The 22,917-nt window shown below is 33.5% G+C and overlaps 1 protein-coding gene across 1 annotated transcript in view; it reads right to left on the reverse strand.

Moving 5' to 3' along the window:
* Positions 1-22,917, reverse strand: part of LOC142983067 (lachesin-like) — a 124,954-nt gene that overhangs the window by 56,163 nt on the left and 45,874 nt on the right. The window contains exon 2 of the mRNA XM_076129885.1: positions 3,724-3,816. Coding sequence (XP_075986000.1) covers positions 3,724-3,796 — 73 coding nt within the window. The 5' untranslated portion in view covers positions 3,797-3,816. The remainder of the gene's footprint in view (positions 1-3,723; positions 3,817-22,917) is intronic.

Here is a 22,917-nt window from a genome sequence, read left to right on the forward strand (position 1 = left end):
TCGGAAATCAGATCTATTCCACAATGGGTTTAGAACAATCGAAAATCCAGCTATAAATAAACTGTACTTTACCACAAAGATTTGCGCGTATTGCTATATATCTATACTCCTATATTATAAAACATCCCATTTAATATTCAAAACTATGCGAGAATTCTTTTACTTACTACTATTATTACTAATAAAGCTAGAAATATAGCTTTGTCTGTTTGTCCGCCTCGTTTTCATGCCTAAACCACAGAACCGATTTTAATGATATTTTACACAAAGGTAGTTTGAGATACGAGAAATGACATCTTTTATTAGGAATTATATTATTCGACAAATCCCTAAGTGAGTATTAGGAACTATAAATAAAAAATAAATTTAACCCATTAATATCCCACTGCTGGGCAAGGGTCTCCTCCCGTAATGAGGGAGGGGTTAGGCCTTGAGTCCACCACGCTGGCCAAGTGCGGGTTGGGGACTTTGCATGCCTCAATAAATGTATTAAACATATTTTAGGATTCCTCACGATGTTTTCCTTCACCGTTAGAGCATGTGATAATTATTTCTAATACACACATATGACAAGCTCTCCGTATTCAATAGTAATGACTGTAGAAGAACGTGCCACTGCAGTTAGTTTAAAACTATGACGATCGTTGAAATACCCAACGGTATTTTTATAATCTAAAAAACTACATCAAATTAACCCAAACTTTAAATCAGTCACGCAAAAACCGTAAACACATTTTAAAACCTATTCCCGTTGCAATTTTAAACAGAAAAACCGAAACATGTTTAAAAAGAACCTTAAAACCGACCACATAAAAGTTTTGCAGCAAAAGTTAGTTGTTAGACCAACAAAAAAGCAAGGTGAATAAATAACGATGTTCTAAATGTTTTTGCCGACTATATGGAATAATATTTAGGTTTTCAGCGGTAAATGGTTTTGGGATGCGCTGTTGAATTTTGAATTAAGTGTCTTACTACGTGTTTCATTTTGGTGGGAAATTGTCTGTTTGAAAATGTATTTAAATAATATATTATTATTTTCTAATAAAATCTTATTATTTTCGTTACACAATTCGCTCCTTCAATGCAAAAGGGCCACAACTCAAAAAAAAATGAAAATCGTTTTATTGCAAAAATGACACCTGAACCGACTATATTTTATAGTAAAAAAAAACCCCCATCATTTTTGCTTATATTATGGCTGCACTGACTTACTGCCCTTTTTGCATTAGCTCACTTTGACAGGTAATGTCAGTGCAAAACAGCCACTTTGTGAGTTGCGCCCGGAGATCCAACGCAAATGCTCGTCAGTTGCGTGAAAAAGTGCCACAATCCAAAATATGTCTGTGTTGGGTGCAAAATTTCAAGTTAATGTGATTATATTTTACAATACAAAACTGCCATATTTTGGAAAACGTCCTTTTTGCATTCTAACTATAGTATTTGTTACCATATTTTGTAGTACAAAAGCGCCATATTTCTGAAAACGACCGTTTTGCATTCAAACACTAGTATTTGTTATTATATTTTGTAATATAACAGTAGCATATTTTGAAATACGTCCCTTTTGCATTAAATTATTGTGGAATAAATAATCATTTTTAGCGTGCTAGAATGGGAAGGCCAGAAATATGACCGTTTGGCATGATAATAATTTTAGTTTTCGTTACAATTTAAAAAATAAAATAATACATTTTGATGCAGGCAAAGGCAAGAGGCACCCTTTTTCTTTCAAATTCCTCTTTCAGGGGCAAGATCCGACCAGTCTTTTTCAAATGCGTCTAGGTCATCCCGCCATCTCCATTTAAGTCTCCCGCGTCTGCTATGACCATCCTCTGTTGGTAGATATGCGGGTCCACCTTTCCGAATGCATGACTGGATAATGTGGCCGGCTCAGTTCCATTTCAGCCAGGCGGTCTTCTCCCCTACATCGGCTATGCGAGTTTGGGAGCGCAGTATAGAATTTCGGACGTGATCTGTTCTTTTGACGCATAATATAGTATACTATGCTCCATCGCTCTCTGGCTCTTTCTGGTTTTCCGTAAGGGACCATGTTTGGGCAGCGTAGGTAAGGACGGGTAGTAGGTATAAACATGTCGACGAGCTTTCGCTTCGGTGACAGTGGAAGGTTACCCTTCATTAGCTCTTTCCTGGACCAGGATCTCTTTCAGGCACTTGTGACACGTTTGTCCAACTCTTTGTCCCGTTAAAAGAGGTTATCTGGCCCTAGCAAGTGTACTCGTCGACATAGTCTAAGACGTGCCCGTCTACCTCGACCCTTGTTTTGTGTTGTTCGTCATAACCTGGGTTTTTGTACGGTTCTTACTTAGTCCAATCTGAAGGTTTGCCGTGCTCAGATCTTTGAGCACTGATTCGAGTTCCGATGCCGAAAAAGAGAAGAGGACTATGTCATCTACAAAACAATGGTTTGTTAACTGTTTACCACTTACAACTATGCTTTTGATTGCCATAACACCGCCAGGCTCCTGAACATTTCTCTGAGGGTGCTGGTAAATAATTTGGGAGATAGCGGGTCTCCCTGTTTCACGCTTCTTTGGATTTGGAATGATATTGTTGTCTATTGTTTTGATGAGTTTGATGTATGAAGGTTCGATTCTACATAGTATCTTTAAGTAGGACTTGGATGGAGTGATGATTCTATGGCGGAATGAGTAATGCTGTCAAAAGCTTTGGAATAATCCACGAATGCTAAATATAAAGGCTTATAAAACTCAAAAACCTTTCTATTATCTTATTTCTTTAATACTCCTGCAGCACTCAGTCTGCTCGTCACGTTACCCATTGAATGATGATGATGATTGATGTTTAATTTTACTAAATAATGAAAGTTACGCACAAAGGTGATCTCAATAATTTTACTTACTTAATAAAAAGTTAAGATTTTTTAATTTAGATTGTTTAATACAATGTTTTCCTGGTCTATTCAGTTATGGTTTTACTTAGTAATTATTATTAAACTTTTTGATACGGTTTTTTTACCAAAAAAGTACAATTAACCATTTTTATTTGTAAAACTGTGTTTAATTTTTGACATATTTCTCATAATATTGGTTCAAATTTTGAATGCAAAAGGGACTTATTTGCTTTTTTCTCTTAATAGGTAACAGCTATTACAAAGTTTATTTTATAGATAGATAGAACTAAAAAATACGCATCTAATGATATATTAACATCTTATATTTAATAAATAAATATATGAAATGTTATAAAAAAACAGTTTCAAAAATTTGTTTTGGCTCTCCTGTAAAATTTATAGATTTCGATTTGTGGCCCTTTTGTATTCAAGGAGCGAATTGTAAGTCTTCATTTTCATTGATTTGATTCATTCATTCAGTATAGTTAGTGGTCAACCTAGTGATGAAGTTTTTCAAGCCTAAGGCTTATGACATGGCTTAGCGACTAACCAGTACTTTTAAAAGTCGTTTTGGTATCAATTTGTCAGGATTTTTTTGTTAATACTGTAAAAACAAGAGCATAAAGTATGCAATTAACTGCAGCGATTGGAAGTTAAATTTTAATCGCCTAAATAAACATAAAGCTTGAAAACTCGAAATAAATAAATGTCAATATTCAATTTTGTCGTTCTGAAACCCAATTCAAACTTATCCTATCCATCGTCATCGTCAAACAGCCTTATTAGTAAAAGCGAATAGACTTTTTGATCATCAAAACTACTATAAAATGGGTAGAAGATTGAGGGTTTACCTTCTCCAGCGCCAGTGACAGTGTGTATGAGCAGCACCACGACGCACAGGCACCGCTGGCTCTCCACAGACATCGCTGTCGTGGGTACCGCACCTGAAACAAAGAACACATTCAAAATATATATCTATACTAATATTATAAAGCTGAAGAGTTTGTATGTTTGTTTGTTTGAACGCGCTAATCTCAGGAACTACTGGTCCGATTTAAAAATTCTTTCAGTGTTAGATAGCCAATTTATCGAGGAAGGCTATAGGCTATATAACATCACGCTACGGTCATTAGGAGCGGAGTAGCAATGAAAAATGTAAAAAAAACGGGGAAAATTTTGACGCATTCTCTCTTATGTGACGCAAGCGAAGTTGTGCGGGTCAGCTATGTATGAATATTTGGATCTCACAAACATACAGACAAACATGATAGTGATTATCACGTTGTAGCCTGTTATACCCGACGGTGCAGGCAAAGGTTTATAAAGTACATTCGCATTTCACCATTTCTAATGTTAGTCCTATATGATAATGGGGGAACGATTTGAAGTGCTATGAGATACGCAGGTCTACATTCTCAACTTCTTAAATCCAGGCAATTTTTGAGATATTTTTACAGCAAAGGTCAGAAACGAGTTTTTGGCCCGACCCAGGATTCAAACCCGAGACCTATGCACGGCAATCGCATACAATAACGATAGCGCCACAGAGCCAGTTAAGTTATTTTGTTAAGCCTTTGTTAAACTCTGTAATAATTCCCGCACTAAAATTGAATCTAGTGCTGATCTCGATCTACACAGAAAATACAACTAATAAACTCTTACGAACCGGTAGATTCATAACTTTACAACCATTTAAAAACCAAAAATCATCCATTAACCAGGATTCAAGCCAGTGAAACGTAAAGATAAACGCATTCAACGGTTAACAATCGTTTTATTAAATAATTAATCTCTCACGCCTTGCGTCGACACGCTCAAAGCTTGCAGATAATGTGTTTTGTTCTGTGCTGACTTGTAACATTTTAGATTTCCCTTTTAAAAGGCTAAGTCACTGGAGGTAGAGTTTTGTATATTATTATGACGGGTTTGGTCTCAACAGGAATGTTATGTAATGGACTAAATGTATGGTCTTTTGGTCCCAAATTGATTAACATACTTATGTAAAGTTACACCTATTTATTTGAAAAATACATAAATTGCTAATAATTTTGGTAAGCCAAGGTAAGCTGCTACAGTATATTATGCTTTTACAACCAATCCGTTACATCAGTTTTGATGAAATTTTACGAAATAATAAGCAAGAATCGGGGTGCTACATACCAAACCTTACAGAAAATTTTGTACGTGTCTTAAACGATTTCGCGACGAAATTATTTCATCGACTTTGATAAAATAATGAGTTCTGTAAACGTCAGCATATACATTTTTAAATTCGATGGGTCAAACATGATTGCCATTTATTAAAATTCATCACCTTAGGACTGAAAGAAAGCTTCAAAGCTTGTACACAAGCAGAACCGCGCGGTAGTCAACTATTTGATCTATAATAAATAGCTCTTTTACCAACTATATCATTATAGTCAACCTTTCATTATCAACTTGAACAACTCTTGCATAAAACTGTTAAATTACAAGCCTATGTCTTTATTACATACAATTTACTTCGACATCTAAAGGCTCGTTCACATAGAACGTCAGCTTTTACTCGATCCTTTTTATCGGATCCGTCATTACTGTAAACTTATTATCTTATACAGGTTGCCTCCATGTGCTATGTGCTAGCTCATAAAACTGTTCTATATTGTCCTCCACGAAGGTCTACGTTATCAACTTCTTGACTCCCGGCAATTTCTAAGAAATTAATTACAGAAAATCTCATAAAAAACTTATTCGCCCGACCCAACATTTGTACCCGAGACCTCGTGTGCAGCTTACACTACCGACCGCGCCACAGAGGCAGTTTTATAAGGCTACATAAATTTTAAACGGTCTTGCAAAACGGATCACTATATATTTTTTCGAAACAGTATTTTTTACTGTATTCCGAATACTGCACTGTGTTTAAACTTACTTAAGCGATTACACAGGCCTGTTAAACGCATAGCTATGTGAATGCGCCCTAATTGCTAGCAAGTAGAAATAAAGTGGAACAATTTATTTTATTTTATCTTTAATACATATGAGACGTTTATAAATGAATGCATTAGTTTAAAAGAAGAGTTTTAAATTAACACTTAGATAAAACGGTTAAATAATTGAGATTAATGAGCACTTTTATTTTAAAAGTTATTTTAAATATTTGCTGAAATATAATATTGCCTGATGCCTGGCGTTTTGCTAAGCCGATGTTATTTTCATGAGTTAAATATCTTTTTCCAACTTGTGTAGTGAGATTTTACAAACATAAAAATAACTGACAAGGTGTGTTGATTACAAACAAATATTTTTGTGCACCATCAAAATATTTGTCTAAAATATTTTTGTATATCTTTAAAAATAATTGTTTCGGTCTTGTATTTAAACCCACAACACAACATTTGTAAAATCCACAAATATGTAACCTTGGTTGGAATCGCAATTGTGACCATATCGGCATCTACGTAAAGGTACCATTAGTTGTTTGCTTGTATACAGTTGTTATAGAGTAGAGTTTGTAAAAGGTCTCATCAGGCTCTGTAACTATCTAGATAAACTAGACAATTATAATATAATATTACAATTTCCAACTAACATTTAATAGTATCTAACATATCACATTATATAACAACCACTAACACTCGGCTTCTGTCGGTAACATTATGTTACAGTTTCTTGCTAATTACACATTAGTTAGGTAACTTTAGGATATGATAGTTGTCTGAAATGAGACGCGTATTTCAGAGGTTATGATATCAAGTTACTAAGAAATTAATAAGAGGCACTTATAGTTTGGTAAACGATCAGTGAGTTAAGCAACCTTAGCGTGGACAGATGGGTGGCCTAAGGGTATTAGAAGTATAGCACGATTTTCTCCACTCGGTAAAATCGAGTATGGAGAGTTTCACATTTTAAATGTACTGCAAAAATAGTTCCATTGCCGGTCGTTAGAGGCGCTAATCGCATTTTCATACAAAATTTTGAGATAGCTAGCCGGTTGACAAAAGCCGATAGTAGTAAAAAATCGTGCTACTGAGCGTCTCCGGCCTCAGAGGGCACGTAAAAATGTATCTAGCTAAACTAGTAAATCATAATTAATTGGAAATGTGTATCACTTGTTTCTAACAAACACTAACACTCGGCTTCTGTCGGTACCATTATATTCCAGTTTCTTGCTAATTACACATTAGTTAGGTAACTTTAGGATATGATAGTTGTTTGAAATGAGATGCGTATGTACGAGGTTACGATTTCAAGTTACTAAGAAATTAATAAGAGGCTCTCGTAGTTCGGTAAACGATCAGTGAGTTAAGAAACCTTAGCATGGAAAAATGAAAAAAAAATTGAAGATGGGTGGCATAGTGGTATTAGAAGTGTAGTACGATTTTCTACACTCGGTAAAATCGAGCATGGAGTTTGACATTTTGACATGAACAGTAGCGACTGTAAATAATAGTAAATGAGTTTTTAATAAAAATAAAGAAAAGTAAATTAATTACAAAAGTAATTCTTTGCATTGTAATGCGTGCATCGACATGTTTTAAATACTTAGCTCTACATTCGCTTCATACAAATGAAAAAAACATAGCCAGAACTGTGAATAAAAATTGCTCACATTATTTTTAGTTTAATTTTAGGTCTTTTTTCCTTTGAAGATCCACAATATTCAAAATAACAAAACCTTTTTTGTTCCCAGATAGTTGTACCAAATTACATGTAAAACTTTCCTTATCAGTAATTTGAAAAAACAACATATTTTTTGGCCTGTTTAAGCCCTAGAGCCAAATATTAACATAACTAGACTTACAGATACACATCTTGAAAGTACAAAACAGAATCAAAACGTCGTAACTACTACAAAATGTACATAATAATATGTACATATGTATATAATATCACGCCTTTTTCCCATAGGAATAAGCAGAGACCAAAAAACGTCTCTCGGTACGATCCTGGCAAACTTTCCATATATTTTTCTGTTTTGAACGGCATCAGAAATACACCTCCTGTCAATTTTCAGCGTACCAACCATTACGGTTCATTAGGTTACAGATTATTGTCGGACAGACTGCGAAATCTTAGCAATAGGGTCCCATTTTTACCCTTTGTATGTTCTATTTAGTTAGTCATAGTTTAGTTTAGTATATTTATATTCATATCTGCGTATGTTTTATGTATTTTTATGTACTAGCTAGCTTTTACCCGCGAATTCGTCCGCCACCTGAATTTGCCCATGGGAATGCGTCATTTTCCCCGGGTAAAAAGTAGCCTATGTCCTTTCTTGGGTATCAAAATAATATCTTCATACCAAATTTCATGGAAATTAGTGTAGTAGTTTAGGCGTGATTGAGTAACAGACAGACAAACAGACAGAGTTACTTTCACATTTATAATATTAAGTATGGATACGTGTGATTGCTATTTTTGCTTTTTACTTAACCCTTAGTATACGGAAACAGGGTTATTTTAAGCGTATTAAGTATCAATACGAAATACACGGAACTAACAGTGTTACTAATTAAAGATAATTGACGAGAGGGGTGTATTATAGAGAGGAGGTTTGTATTAGTTAGTGGTTCGTAGTATCAAGTTGTATTGATGTTGAATTTGTTCGACAGTGTATCGATACGGAGAATTTAAAGTTTAAAGTGCATTTATAGTTCAAAAGAATACATAGATAATATCACGGCTGTTATGCCCGAATGTGTGGAATTAAATCTATACTAATATTATAAAGCTGAACAGTTTGTTTGTTTGTTTGTTTGTTTGTTTGAACGCGCTAATCTCAGGAACTACTGGTCCGATTTGAAAAAAAATTTCAGTGTTAGATAGCCCATTTATCGCGGAAGGCTATAGGCTATATAACATCACGCTACATTCATTAGGAGCGGAGTAGCAACGAAAAATGTTACAAAACGGGCAAAATTTTGACCCATACTCTTAGGTGACGCAAGCGAAGTTGCGCGGGTCAGCTAGTGTATGATATATACCTACTATTCGCACTCAACAATGTGAGTTAGTAACACTAGTGAAAAAAATAATAATAGAGGGCTGGTCTGTTCCCATACACTGGGAACATTACGGAACTCCGGGCTTCTATGCTAGATTATTTACGGAACTTCAGACAAATATTCTAAATTATTAATTCCCGAGACCAATAGTACTTTATCACCTAGAAATTAAATCCGTAGCCTCATGATCAGCAGTCGAATGTCGGTTTAATACCTATAATTTAAAATATCGATACGTGTATTATTCTATATCGTATATTATACCTTCAAATATCACACATCACTCAGTGTTGTAAATGTATACTCAAAGAGGATTACACACAAGCTCTTAGACACGTTGTAATGTTATCTGAACTGATTATGATTACAGGTACTGTCTGTTGATGAGTTTAATTATAATATGATGTTTGTAAATAAAGAGAGGGTCGTGGATTCAGAGCCCATACACGAACATTATTGTCGATAGAAAATAAGTAATTAATGCTTTTATGATAGAAAAAACTAAGCTTAAAAAGAATCAACTGATGTTAAGTTCTAATGTTCATAATTATTATTATCATAGTTTCTTAGGATCGGTAGCGCGATTATAATCTAGTAAGTATTGTAGAGTAATAAGAGTTTGATAAAAAAAAATATTAACCGTTTAGGGTGCTGTAGGAAGAATTTGAGTGCTGCTTTAAAGAAAATGAATGAATCTGTAATGCAAACTTATTAGAATCTAAATTATGTGTAAGCATTTGGCGATTGCCGATATCGGAAATTTAGATTATGTAACAGTTTTCAAATATTATAACAAGATCATCATATATCAGTGTTTTTATAGCGTCTAAAAATAGCTCAATTTATATCCTATTGCGGTTCAAATCGCTAAAATAACAAAATCACAATGTAGTGGCAATCCTAAATGGTTATACGTGAGTGGAGTTTTACGATTGTCACGAAAGATGTTAACACAGATATAGGGTACCTCGGTAATCTAGAATAGGAAGAGGTATCGGAAACCTTAAGACTAGGCGTAGTTAACTAGCCTAGAACATCAACATTGCCAGTTCTTCTTATGTTAGTTTATTCAGCAATAAAAGGGTATTTTCATGGGCTAACGATTTTTTTTCGTGTTTTAAATGTCCTATTAGTTAAAATAATGAATCCCGTAGGCCTTAATATCTGTAATACAATATCCACAAGGTTATATTTAGGGTAATATTATGTAGGGCAGTAATATACTTTTTTGACGTCGGTTTCAAAATAGTAGCATTCATATTAAGTTGTGTGTTTTCTGTCTATTTAGACAGGAAGATAGGTCGTATCTCAACAGTAAAATATAGCCTCTCCTTTAAAAGGAGAGGCTATTTCTAATTTCTTTCTAATTTCTCAAAAAACGTACTGTGGGCTGTAGCGCGATTCTCTACCAAATCGACTATCGACAACCGGCTAGCTATCAAGAAATTTTGCAAGAAAACCTCAGCGCCCCTAGCGGGTGTCGTAAGTACTAATTGTACCGAACATTGACAAAGAGAATTGCGCTAATGAGCCAAGAACTTTTTCGTACTAGTTTTACAGGTAAAACATATACGGACTATTAGATACGACTAATGATACTATGTAAGGCACAAGATATCTAAGGCATTGGTCGTATCCAGCCTACTCAATATATCTGTGCTCCTCAGGCTGTACCTCGTCATCAAATCGATTGTGATTTTATCGTCGTCGCGTAAAAAAGTATGTCAAAAGCCTCTCAGTACTTCAGTTGTACATTAAAATAAAAGGAAATACTGAACAGTTAATGTACGTACAAAGTAATGGTGGGGGAGAAATATTATATTTTTGTATGTATTTTGAAGGACACGTTTCTTAATAACTTGGCTTCCTAGCGCTTTATTTATTGAGTGCGTATTACTTAAAATTGATGGTAATTTATGTCACTATAGGTATATAGTGACATAAATAATGATAGGGTCAGAAACCACTGATCATCACTTCGTTTATTCTATTCGAAAGTTTAGGTGGTGTTTGGAATAGGTGTATCCAAGTTTTGCTAAAGATTAATCATAATAAGCCAATAATCGCCATAAGAAATAAGCAATGTTGTCATATTACCCATAATATTCCAATGTCCTTTTTTTAAGCTACACGCCCGTCGTATTCAAAAATCTCTAGATATAGTTTTCTTAAATTATAAAAAAATACTAGTATTTTACCTGACCTAGTAATTCTACCAAGAACTAATGATTTTCAGTCGTGTACTTCTCGAACTAAGGATGCAGACAACCCTCAAAATGAATTCTTTAGTGAACCTAATTTCCATACAATACAGCCTAATAAATTCTATACTACTACAATACACATTTCTATAATTTAACGCCCCATATTTCACAATCATAGAACCTGTCCTATTTCTAAGGTTTACCATTAATTTTAATTCATGAATTGAAAACCCTTTGTACTAACACAATAGGACTTAGAATAGTTGAAATGGCACTGACAACCATTGTGGTTCCATCAATTTTATAAGCAACTATTTGTCTTTGACTAATAATTTGATTGTTGGAACTAATAATAGATACTATTGTTTTATTTTTAGATTAATATTAAAATTTGAAATAATGATTAATGTCAAGGCTTCTAATTGACTGGCTGGCTAACAAATGGCCTGAGCTTCACGTATGTATAATTAAAATGACATGCGAATATTGGCGCATGATTAAAACATGATATAATATATCTTAAAAAAAACAAAATTTTGTTTCAAAGGTTACGATTACGAATAAAAAACAACCTAGTTAAACAAAAATATAACAAAAATTCGAATGTAATTTTTAATTAAAGTAGCAGTTGAAACTAATAATAACCTTTATTTATTTTATGAAGCATTATGGTTAGTGATTATATTCAAAAGTTTACATTATTTATTATTGTGCACTTAAATAATAAAACAAACTTTGTACTTACTCAAGCCTTACATCAATATTTCAAAACAAAAATAATATACAATATTTCAGATCAAACTTCAATGAGAACCGCAAAAGCCTAATACTTACTTAGACGGCCAATTTAAAAGGTCAAAGAGTTCAAATAATTCATTACACGTAGTTCAAAAGTAAGATTTAAATAAAATATTTGTTATCGGCCCAATATCGGTCCCTAGTTTTAATAAAAAAGCCTTTGAATCGAAGTATAAAATTAATGGAAAACTGTCTCTCTCTCTCGCTGTTCATTTGCATGGTGATTGGGGAAATGTGTACTGTTTTACTATTTCTTTTAGAATAATACTTCTACAATAATATAAGAAGGTAAATAGATTTTAAAATTAATTTGTTTCAAAACCTCGACCGAATCTTAAACTAGATGGGGGCAAACAGCACATGTTTCATATTCCTATCATATCGTTCAGTCATCACCTGTGTTGTCACTTCTATCATCGAACAAGAAAGATTTAGTCATCTTATTTCCGGTTTTTCTTTTTCTACTACACAAGGAAGCTATGAAGTATATGAAAGTATACTATTTCGGCTCGAAAATCCTTGAAATGTCGAAATAACTGTGATCTGAGTACGATTAGACAACAACTAAGACCGAATCAAAACGAGCTTTCAGTTGTTTGGGTCACTAATGCCCGGCTTAAGAAACTAAACTGTAGTTTTTTTATACCTATATTGAATAGATAAACAACCACTATATGTACTTCAGAAACCGGGAGATAGAGGCCATCCATCTTAGTATAAAGTGTTTTCGCCAAAGGTTGATTAACCCAGCAATTGTTGAGGAAATACTGAGCATTGGTTACGAACGCTCTTTTTTTATTTCAGATAAGAACTAATGTATTTCTAACCAAGTTCCAAGGTTGAGAAATAAACAGTGAAATAGCAAAACCAATAATCCGTGCCTTATTCCGCGAAATAAAAGAACAAAAGAAAAACCCATTACTGACTTAATACAGAAGTCGTAATAAAAATATTACTTTAAAGTTTACTGTTCAAGGTGCTATTGTTTTGTAAAACTCCCCTTTTTATGGGAAAAGGGAATAAGAGAGTTTTAGGATATAAGATAAAGATAAAGTAGGCAAGGTTTTTTGTGCATCAACAAACGCAACAGTATTTATATGAATTAGGTACTTGCTTTTATGCGTTGCAGGATATTAAAAATATTTTGATTTTATGAGTTTTTTTTTTTATGACAAATGAAAAATTTAATCAAAATCGTTAAGAATTACAATTATTCTAAGGATTATCAGAACATTTTTTTTGTTAAAAAAGTAAGCAAACGATGAAATTTTATTCACGAAATAGTTATCGAAACTGTGAAATTTTAAGCTATGTCAATAACGGATCAATCAAGTTAATTAAATAAAAAAATTAAGCAATTTACCTAATTATACACTACAAAAAAGGCTTTTGTTGCGTCATGGAAATGACAAAAACCCACTAACACCTCATCTTTTATTATATAAGTTATTTTAATATATCAGTACTGTAGCTTGATTCTCTACTACTATTATTATAGACTACCGACAACCGACCTGCCATCGAGAAATTTTGTATGAAAATCTGATGAGCGCCTCTGACGGGTGTCGTAGAAACTTTGTTGGCAGTACATTCTAAATGTCAAAATTTCGATAGCTAGCCGGCTGTCGGTAGTCGATAGTGGTAGAGAATCGAGGTACTGCACAAAAATATCCCTTCCATTATCCTAAGCAATGATTTTAAAACAACCTGCGAACATTAAAACGTATTCACTTTAACAATACCGTCTGAATGGTTTCTGTCGGTGAAATAAAAACGTGCATTTTCTAGTAAATCCAAGTAACTGGAGTAATTCGAGTGCCAACTAAATAACAGTCTAGGACCATTTAAAACAGTGTTTGCTATAAACACGTTAGCGAACTTCTACCAAGTTGCAAGATAAAGGTGAATGCAGACAAGCTGCTTCTTAGAGCCTTTTTTCTTCTGTTAAACTGAATTATTCTGGATTAAAAGGTTTTGAAGCCTTATTTTTTAACGTTCTAGGCCTTTCCATGTGTGATTTTGATGAACTTAGTACAAAAAATCGCGTCATTCGTCATAGGAGCAGACGCTAAAGAACGCCACTTGTTACAATCCTAACAAACTATCCTAGTTTCATTTACATCCTTTGTGATGAAATTATCTTGAACTAATTTAAAGATTCAACAATATTATTATTATGAACTGTTACGAAAACTTCGTCTCTGCTTTTTTACCAGCAAATAAACATTAAGCTACGCAAGCAAGTCAAGCAAACTACCCCTAATGAAATAAAGTCGTGAAGTAGCGTAAAGCGTAAAGTGTATGAAAAAAAATCTATTTACCCAGAATAAAATCCTTCAATATTCCATTAAACCAAAAGCGCCAATGTATCTACACTAAGAGAACTCGAAGCAAGTTGCAACAGTGTAAGTTACAACAGTTTCACAGCGATAAGACGAAGCATCGCGCTTGACACTCCAACTTGACGCTTTAATCTAACTTAAGTTTTTACATTTACGTGCAGGAAAATGGGCTAGTTGTTATCTAGTTACACTTTAGTGTTCGTCTTTTTGTGATTGGTTTTTTGAATATGTTTTGCAAAGAATATGGAGAGTTTTTTTTTTTTTTTTTAAAAGACAACTCCCGCACTAAGAATTTCTCTTGTGTCGCGGGGACTTTTACAAACATACAAACAACGGACACAAAGCACAACCAGACTCGAAACAATTATTTGTGGATCGACAAATGTTTGTTATGTGGACAAATATTTTTCTTCATTAGCATGCTATTTTAACCTGGATTCAAAATACGTTAAGAAGTTAACGTAGCTACAATTTGCGTCAAAATAGAAATGTGTGATGTGGTGATAATTAAACAAAAGTCTAAATTGTCTAAACAGTAATAAGACGTGAAGACAGTGTCGCTGAATAGAAAGATACAGACAAAGTGTAATGTTATTGTACAATTATAAATCAAGTCTTACTTTTTTGTCAGTCTTTTACGTTTTCTCTGCTTAACCATTGAACAGTTTTATATGATACTAGCTGACCCGCGCAACTTCGCTTGCGTCACCTAAGAGAATGGGTCAAAATTTTCCCCGTTTTTGTAACATTTTTCATTGCTACTCCGCTCCTAATGACCGTAGCGTGATGTTATATAGCCTATAGCCTTCCTCGATAAATGGGCTATCTAACACTGAAAGAATTTTTCAAATCGGACCAGTAGTTCCTGAGATTAGCGTGTTCAAACAAACAAACAAACAAACAAACAATCAAACAAACAAACAAACTCTTCAGCTTTATTATATTAGTATAATAGATACGTGGAATTAGAACACTACCCATACTTTCGATGAAGCTGAAAATATTGTTTTTCCGTGATACGAAGTCAGCTGTTTATTGAATGACTGAGTATAATAATATTATAACGATCTATCAAATTCCAATTATCAAAACACGCAATATTTTAATAATTCCCTTCCCCATTATCTACTTAATTAAAATAACCTCTATTCCCTCTAGGCTAATAAGACAGTTAACCTTAATATAATAAAAATATTCGTAAAAATAAACCTATAAAAGACCCACTGGGCTACTAAGAAACAAATTATACAATGAAATGAAGGCACAGTGTTTCTAAAAGCGTTCTAGTGAATCCTCGGGGAGTAATGAAAATGTGTACAAAAGAAGCTAAAATGTTTTAGATAATATCATCAGTGGGCTTATTAAAGAATATAGTAATTGTATTGTTTTTTGTCGTTTTAAAAGACAACTCATTCATTCTTTAGACTTTTACTAACACACAAATAACAACCTGACTAAAAACAACTATTTGTGTATCGTGTAGTTCAAAGCTCCGTGTTGGTATCAAACTCACGATCTACTGAAGCAGAGGTAGTGGCGTGGTGATAACATTAACCACTGCACCTTCGCAAAAATAGTTCCTACGACGCCCGCTAAAGGCGCTGATCAGATTTTCATACAAAATTTGTCATTAGCTATCCGATTCTCGATAGTCGATAGTAGTAGGAAACCGCCTTTTAGTAGTCGCATAATATTCTCCTGCTCAGACCACAAACGTAGTTACTGTTGTAATGATAATAAAATAGCAGTGCGTCATGATAATAACTTAATATGTTAGTAGTTATATACAGAGTGATTTTGAAGCCAGTATCAGTTTCAATTTCTGTGCGGTACAAAACCTTATCCACATATTTTATGAGCTTCCCAGAAACCGCGAAACCCATACATTTTACTATTTCTATTTCGTTGCTATATCTATGCCATACGCAAAAAGTTTATCCTATTTCATTCCCAGAAAGCCACAAAACTGTCACTTATCCGTATCCAGAATTAATCCCTACTTGCTATGTAAAACTGTCTCAACAACCACCGCAAGCAATTAGAAGTTACAGTGTCCACCTGTTACATACACCGAAACTATTATCGGGGTAAGGATGGGAATTGTCGATATCGATAATTTTATTTAAAATATTCTTTTGGTTTGAATCATTACATGCATTTTATAATTCGTAATGTTCGAGTTCCGTTTGAGAAAATTGCAGGGGAATAGCAATAATAAAAGTTTAAATAAATAGAAATGCAAATTAAATAGCAGCCAAGTACTTAACAGCTGGACTCGAGCGGGCTTAAAATGTCTGTTAAATAAACCGTTATTTCTGGTTTGTAAAACGCTTTCACTATGCCTAAGCCAATGACAAATAGCAATAGAACCTAAGCGATGAAAATAACTGTGATTTTTTTTTGCCATTTGATCAATATTTGGACAGAATGTTAGTAAAATTTCGTCATAATAATATAAATAAATCAGCAGTCGCTAAAAACGGTGAAGCCGTACATCTCATGTTAATAATATTAACCACGTTGATTTAGTATCTCTATATCTAGTTTCAGTTACCAATCGCCATGCATCTATTTTTATATAACCTGTTAATTTTACTCGAAAGCACTGTCCAAAGATCATTTATTGCATAGAAACAAGCAACACACACGCATATTTCACGTCTCTAACATATATCATAAACTCCATTGTCGCCTACAACGTTTACTAGATCTAAACCTTGTATGAGTGAAATAGAGCGTGTTTTGTTTCGATACGAAGCTTTGTGAATAAGTATAGTGACAATACTTTCTTTCTTTCTTCTATAATGTTCACAACCAATGTGCTCACTTGCTGCCCATATTCTTTATAGTCACAAGTCCAAAAAAACTAAAATACTTTTTGTGACATAAAATCTGTTACAATATCCACACATTGTCCTAACATCTATGCTAACCGAAGCTGTGTTACAGTAGGTTGCTGTTGTGTTGTTGGTAGGTGCTCCCAACATACGGTTTGATCAAAGATTAATAAATATCCTAGCTATATTCATTTTCCTTATTTGACGTTTAGTCTATATCGCTGATTGTTGGCAGCTCCTTGCATGATCAATTATTGTATCAACTATATTGTAAAACTTTTGGCGATTGAAAAGAGTGGCCGTGAGTTTCTCGCTAACTCTTCTCATAAGGCTCCCCTTTCCGAGCTAGTGGTAGATTCAGTAATTGTAACGCCTATCATATGTGTCAATATTTGACCTAAATTAATAAATAATTAGATTTTGATACTGACAATGCTTAGTTTTATACGCTTCATTAGCCTTTTAATGAGTATATTCGAAATTGTCCTATACTATCCCCCGGGATGGCTACTGGCAATACAAGTAGGAAGAAAATTCCCAGTTGTCACCCCGGGGAGACAGCGTTAGAGAGGACAACTGGGAATATACCATAATGCGACGCATTTTGTGTTTTTCTGCCATGATTTTTTATTAAAGGAATATATTGATTTAGAAATTATCCTTTTTATAAAAATGACTGATTTCTATATAATAATAAATATGTAAGTATGTGTGTAAGAAATTGTTGTATGAAATATTTTTTTCAGTATATTTTTGTAAGTTACCCTCCATGATTTTTTGTTAAAGGAATATATTTATGTAGAAATTATCCTTGTTACAGAAATGACTGATTTCTATTCAATAATAAATATTAAGTATGTGTGTAAGAAATTGTTGTATGGAATATTTTTTTCAGTATATTTTTGTAAGTTACCTCCTAATACTTAAATTTTAACTTCTTAAGCGAATTCTAAAAGAAAAAATAGAGTTTGTCTGCGTACTAGAGCTTCAAATAGAATTGAAAATTATATTAAATCAAAATTAATATTCATTCGAATAGCATAGTTTTAATTATGCACGCGTAAGTTTGTAGTAATTATTTCTAATTTGAATATTCCCATTACTATAATATTATCGCATACGTAGTTACTGAAATTCATAATAATAGGAACATACCTTCCGGCAGTGTCCGTAAATATTTAACAAAGCAATTTTACTTTGTTCGTGTATTAATTTTACGGATAAGGGTATTCACGAATGACGTAGCTAGAAAATCTAAATATATACTAATTTTAATAATTAATTGGTAACAAGAATTTTGAAATGAAAGTTTGTTCAACGATTTATTATTTTTAGATAATTCTTGGAAGCTGTGAAAATTGTGTTTTAGATTTACTGTTGAATGAAAATGTTTAATTACTTTTCGGTTCTTATTGAAAAAGGAGTAACGAAATAGAGACAGAAGGATATAATTCCCAGAACTTGGTGAAAATCTACCAAAGAAAAAAATGGTCTCAATAATATCATCAAATGCTTTTAAACGTCATATAAATATAAAGATCGAATTAATTATGGATATATAAATATGCCACATACTTTTCAGAGAACAGTATATATTTTTAGGGTACTCGACCGTTGGTACGTAACGATCAGTATAATTAAATGCAAAAACAATAGGTAACTACTACTAGGCAGGTCATGTGTGTAATATTTGACTACCCACATGACAGACCAAGATCCATAAATAAATTACGTGATCGTCTTGATTTTAACATTTTTCGTGCTTAAATGCATCAAAAAAATTATCGATATTTTGAAATACCTGAAGTGCATCCCTAGTACCAACGGAGCTCAAACTTTCGAACAAACCCTAGAATTTGTATTCGCCGTATAATTTGATTGCTAACGATGTTTCTATCAAAAGGAATCGACGGAAACGGTTCTCAAAGTTGAAGCCGTTGTACTCCTTCACTTCAATTGTTAAATGACTTTAAAAGGCGTTCGAGTTTGTACATTTTTGTTATTTGATACTGAAAGTTCGTTTGTATTGTAAATGTTTAAAGTGTATTTAATAGTATTGAGGAAAATTTGGTTTTAATCATTTTGAAGGGGTGCCAAATGGCTACGTAACTGGTTATAGCATCTTAAAAAATATTCTTGAGTAATTCTTCTAATCATGAATTGTTCTTGCTGGTTTATAGTAGGATTTTAAAATTGTATTGTATTGTATTGTATATATGTATATTATAGTGTAATGTTTCAAAATATAGAAGCTTAAGTTTTTTGGTATATGTATATTATAGGTTCGTGTATTTTTGTTTGCATTCATTCGTGTAATCAAAGAATCGTAAGGTATTTCATACACCTCTGCTTATCCCTCCGGGTATGAATCCCTAAAAAAAGACAAAGTTAATTTCAAAAGATCACTTTTTAAATTTTTTATGCCATTCTTTAGCACCAAACTAAAGGCTCCATTTTGCTTTAGTTTCCAAGCTTGTGGAATTAGAAACCCAATAAGATTTTTTTTTTAATTTTCCCACATAGTAACAACAAACTATTCATACTCAGTACTCATCGAGATCAAAGTATGGTATAAAAGATATCGATCTAGCTATAACGTCGCGACTCTCGTCGGTCAAACGTTAGTAGACGATAAAACTTTATTGTTCTGTAACGCATAATGTGTTTGTCTAACATGTGTGCATTATGTGTTTCATTAACGATGCATTGTAATGAGAAATGTTTCTCGTAGTTGCGTTTAATATTGTGGCGAGGGAATGGAGAATTTGACTAAGATGGGAGACGATTTTAATGTTAGTGGAAAAGCTCAATCAAGAGGACATGCGAATTAGATCCATCTATAGAAAAGTAATTGATTATAGTCACAGTGTTTTGGAAACTTTACATGAATAAGATTAGACAACAATAACCAAAATTCCCATAAACAATCTGTAGTTTTCAAGTGTTTTTTTAGTAACCTATACCGTTGTTCATGTCATGCTGTAGTGTACTGTAACAAAACAAAATCTCGTAGTTTAAAGTGTATAATTGAGCTAAAAGCAATCTGATTTAACTTTATTATAGTTATTATTATATACACTTATGTTTTCCAAAGTCACTCTGAAAATAGCTGAGTCAAATCAAGTGCATTTACTGTCTAATGTACTTTCAGCTGAAAAACCCCTTCAATACTCCCCGAAATACGCCGTTACAATTCATAACTGTGAGTCTCTCAAATAAAAAATAATGTGGTCATAAAGAGGACCCTCCCATGCCCTTCTCGTTTCAAAGGTCAAAGCATTACCTTCGTGTAAATACTAATAATCTGTCGCTTTAGGGAAGACGACCTTTATGTACAGTTGGACACAGAAATGTTCTTATTTTTTGTTAAGCCTGATAAGTACATAATATATGTATACTGATTTTTTAAGCTAGTTTATCCTGTTATTGGACTAAAGTCTCGTCGAAAATTTCACGTTGGTAGAAATGGAAGTAAGAAATATTTATCTCCATTGCCAAATTATTTTGAGTAAACATTGAAAGATAACTTCGCTTGCCATAAACAGTTCGTTTAAGGATGGTAACGACTGCCAGTTGATCAACGTGACTTATTAATTAGTCTCTCATTTTGAAACTATTGACTGTCTATGGGTTATTAAATACTTTTATCGATACTGTCAGATTGTAGGTTTATTTCGACTGTGCAGATTATTGCGTCGCGCAGAGTATAAGTTATTTATGACGGAAAATTCTCACATAACATTTTCCGCAAAGAAGTCTTTATAACAAATGCCAAAGTCTAAACCCTTTGAACCTCTATACCTGCAATGGCCTACACCATAATACAAAAATACGAAAAATAAGTACAACTTTATTCCCGTAAATAATGTTCGGCATTTTTTTCGTCTAACTGTACTTGCGGTCGTGAAGGGTGATTATAGTATCACAGAGTGAAGGTATGTCGGTATCGCCGGACTTACTGCGGCATTACTCGAGAGCTCTCCCTAGTACCGTGGCGTGATTGTAACACAGCTTAGAAGTCAAGAATACACAACTTTGCCACTGTACCTTACCTTATTCGTGATAGTATATATTTGCAAAAATAATCTATTTTAGTAACAATTTTGGCAAAGTTTGCTATCTGGCAAAGTTGATACGCCATGGCAAAGTTGCCAGATATGGCAAAGTAACTATCATGACAAAATTTTCTGTTTTTGGTAGTCCGGTAACATGAGTTAGTAAAAAACAACTGGCTTTACAATAAACTGTAGGTAACTGAGGTTGTGAAGGTTGATTATAGTATCACAGAGTGAAGGTATGTCGGTATCGCCGGACTTATTGCGGCATTACTCGAGAGCTCTCCCTAGTACCGTGGCGTGATTGTGACACAGCTTAGAAGTCACAAACATTTGCACACACAACTTTGCCATTATACCTTACCTTATTCGAGATAGTGTATATTTGCAAACATAATCAATTTCAGCTTATATTATGGCAAAGTTTGCTTCTTGGCAAAATTGATACGCCGTGGCATAGTTAAAAAAAGAATATGTCGTATTTATAATCAAAGCTTATTCATTTAAGGGCGAAGGAGGACGTAGAAGAAAATTACTAGGCAAAGTTGATAAGCCAGAGCAAAATTGCCAGCTATGGCAAAGTTAAAGTTGCCAACAAAGGGAAATTACGTATAATTTGAAATATGTAAAAATACGAGTATATTTCTGCAAAATTCTATCCAATATTTTATCTCCGCTTTACCTAATCTATATCCATACATGACGGATCCATATCATCTAATTGCCTCAGTCCCTCGGGAAATTATAACATATGAGGTATTATCCCGTATTACGTGTACATACATTAACGGCCTTATTAATTGATGGATATTGATATCTTTGTAGCTACACTCCATGAAAGGTTTTAATAGACTTATTATATGATACTTAATAGTAAAGAAAAACAAATTAATTGAATCTTTCAAGAGCAAGGCGGTGATGGAATTTGCCGTGATCGAAACTTACAAACCAGATAGTTTTTTTAAAACAACCTTACTATAATCAGTGAAAACGAATATTTGTTGAAATTTCGATAGTTTCTCATCAAAATTCTATCCGTTATATAATGTCAGCCAAGCTACATTGAATGTAAAGCAAATTTATCAGATACTGCTTCATCCGTGTCATAATAGTACAGAAAAAGGCCTTAAACAGACAAGTTCAATATTTCAAGAAATTTCGTTATCAGGAACCAGTTTTGGAAAATATGTTAAGTTACCAACGTGTGTCCAGCATAGCGGCTTAAAGCCCCGACTCATCGGGAGAAAACCAAAGCTTTAAAACGGTATAATTTAAAAAAAGAATATAGCAATGCCTTTTTAGTGAGTAAATAAAAGTGAAAATTTCTAATTATTGGGACCAATTTTTAACCTGAATAAAAGTAATTTGAACCTATTTCCCCAATAGAGAAAAGAAGCAAAGGTTTTCAAATCACTCTGTGCCCATTGATCTTTTATACATCCACACAAATATCTTTTCCTTTGCCAAAAAGATTTCAATTTACTAAAAGACTTTGCTGTTTACCTTTTGTGATGTTTTGAGATTAGGGGTTGATTTACCCCTCACGAGTGAGAAGGGTAATTTGCAGAATTATGTTTCAGGAAGTTTCTGTTGTTGGCTAAAGTAGGGTAATTTTTACTGGTGTGATTAACTTTGTTTATAGAGCTAGCCTGAGTGATTGTTGACTTGCAAAAGTTCTAGGTCGTAACCCAGTCTCGAAAGTTTTCAGAGCTTTGAAAGTTTATTAACGTAATCGTTTTATATCCTAGGAAATTAAAATCTTCGACTCGGTAGAATTGATGAAGTTATTCTGAGGAATGAACAGCAAAGAGCTCGGGCAACA

The sequence above is a fragment of the Anticarsia gemmatalis genome, chromosome 23, assembly GCF_050436995.1.
Source record: "Anticarsia gemmatalis isolate Benzon Research Colony breed Stoneville strain chromosome 23, ilAntGemm2 primary, whole genome shotgun sequence".
Taxonomy (NCBI): domain Eukaryota; kingdom Metazoa; phylum Arthropoda; class Insecta; order Lepidoptera; family Erebidae; genus Anticarsia; species Anticarsia gemmatalis.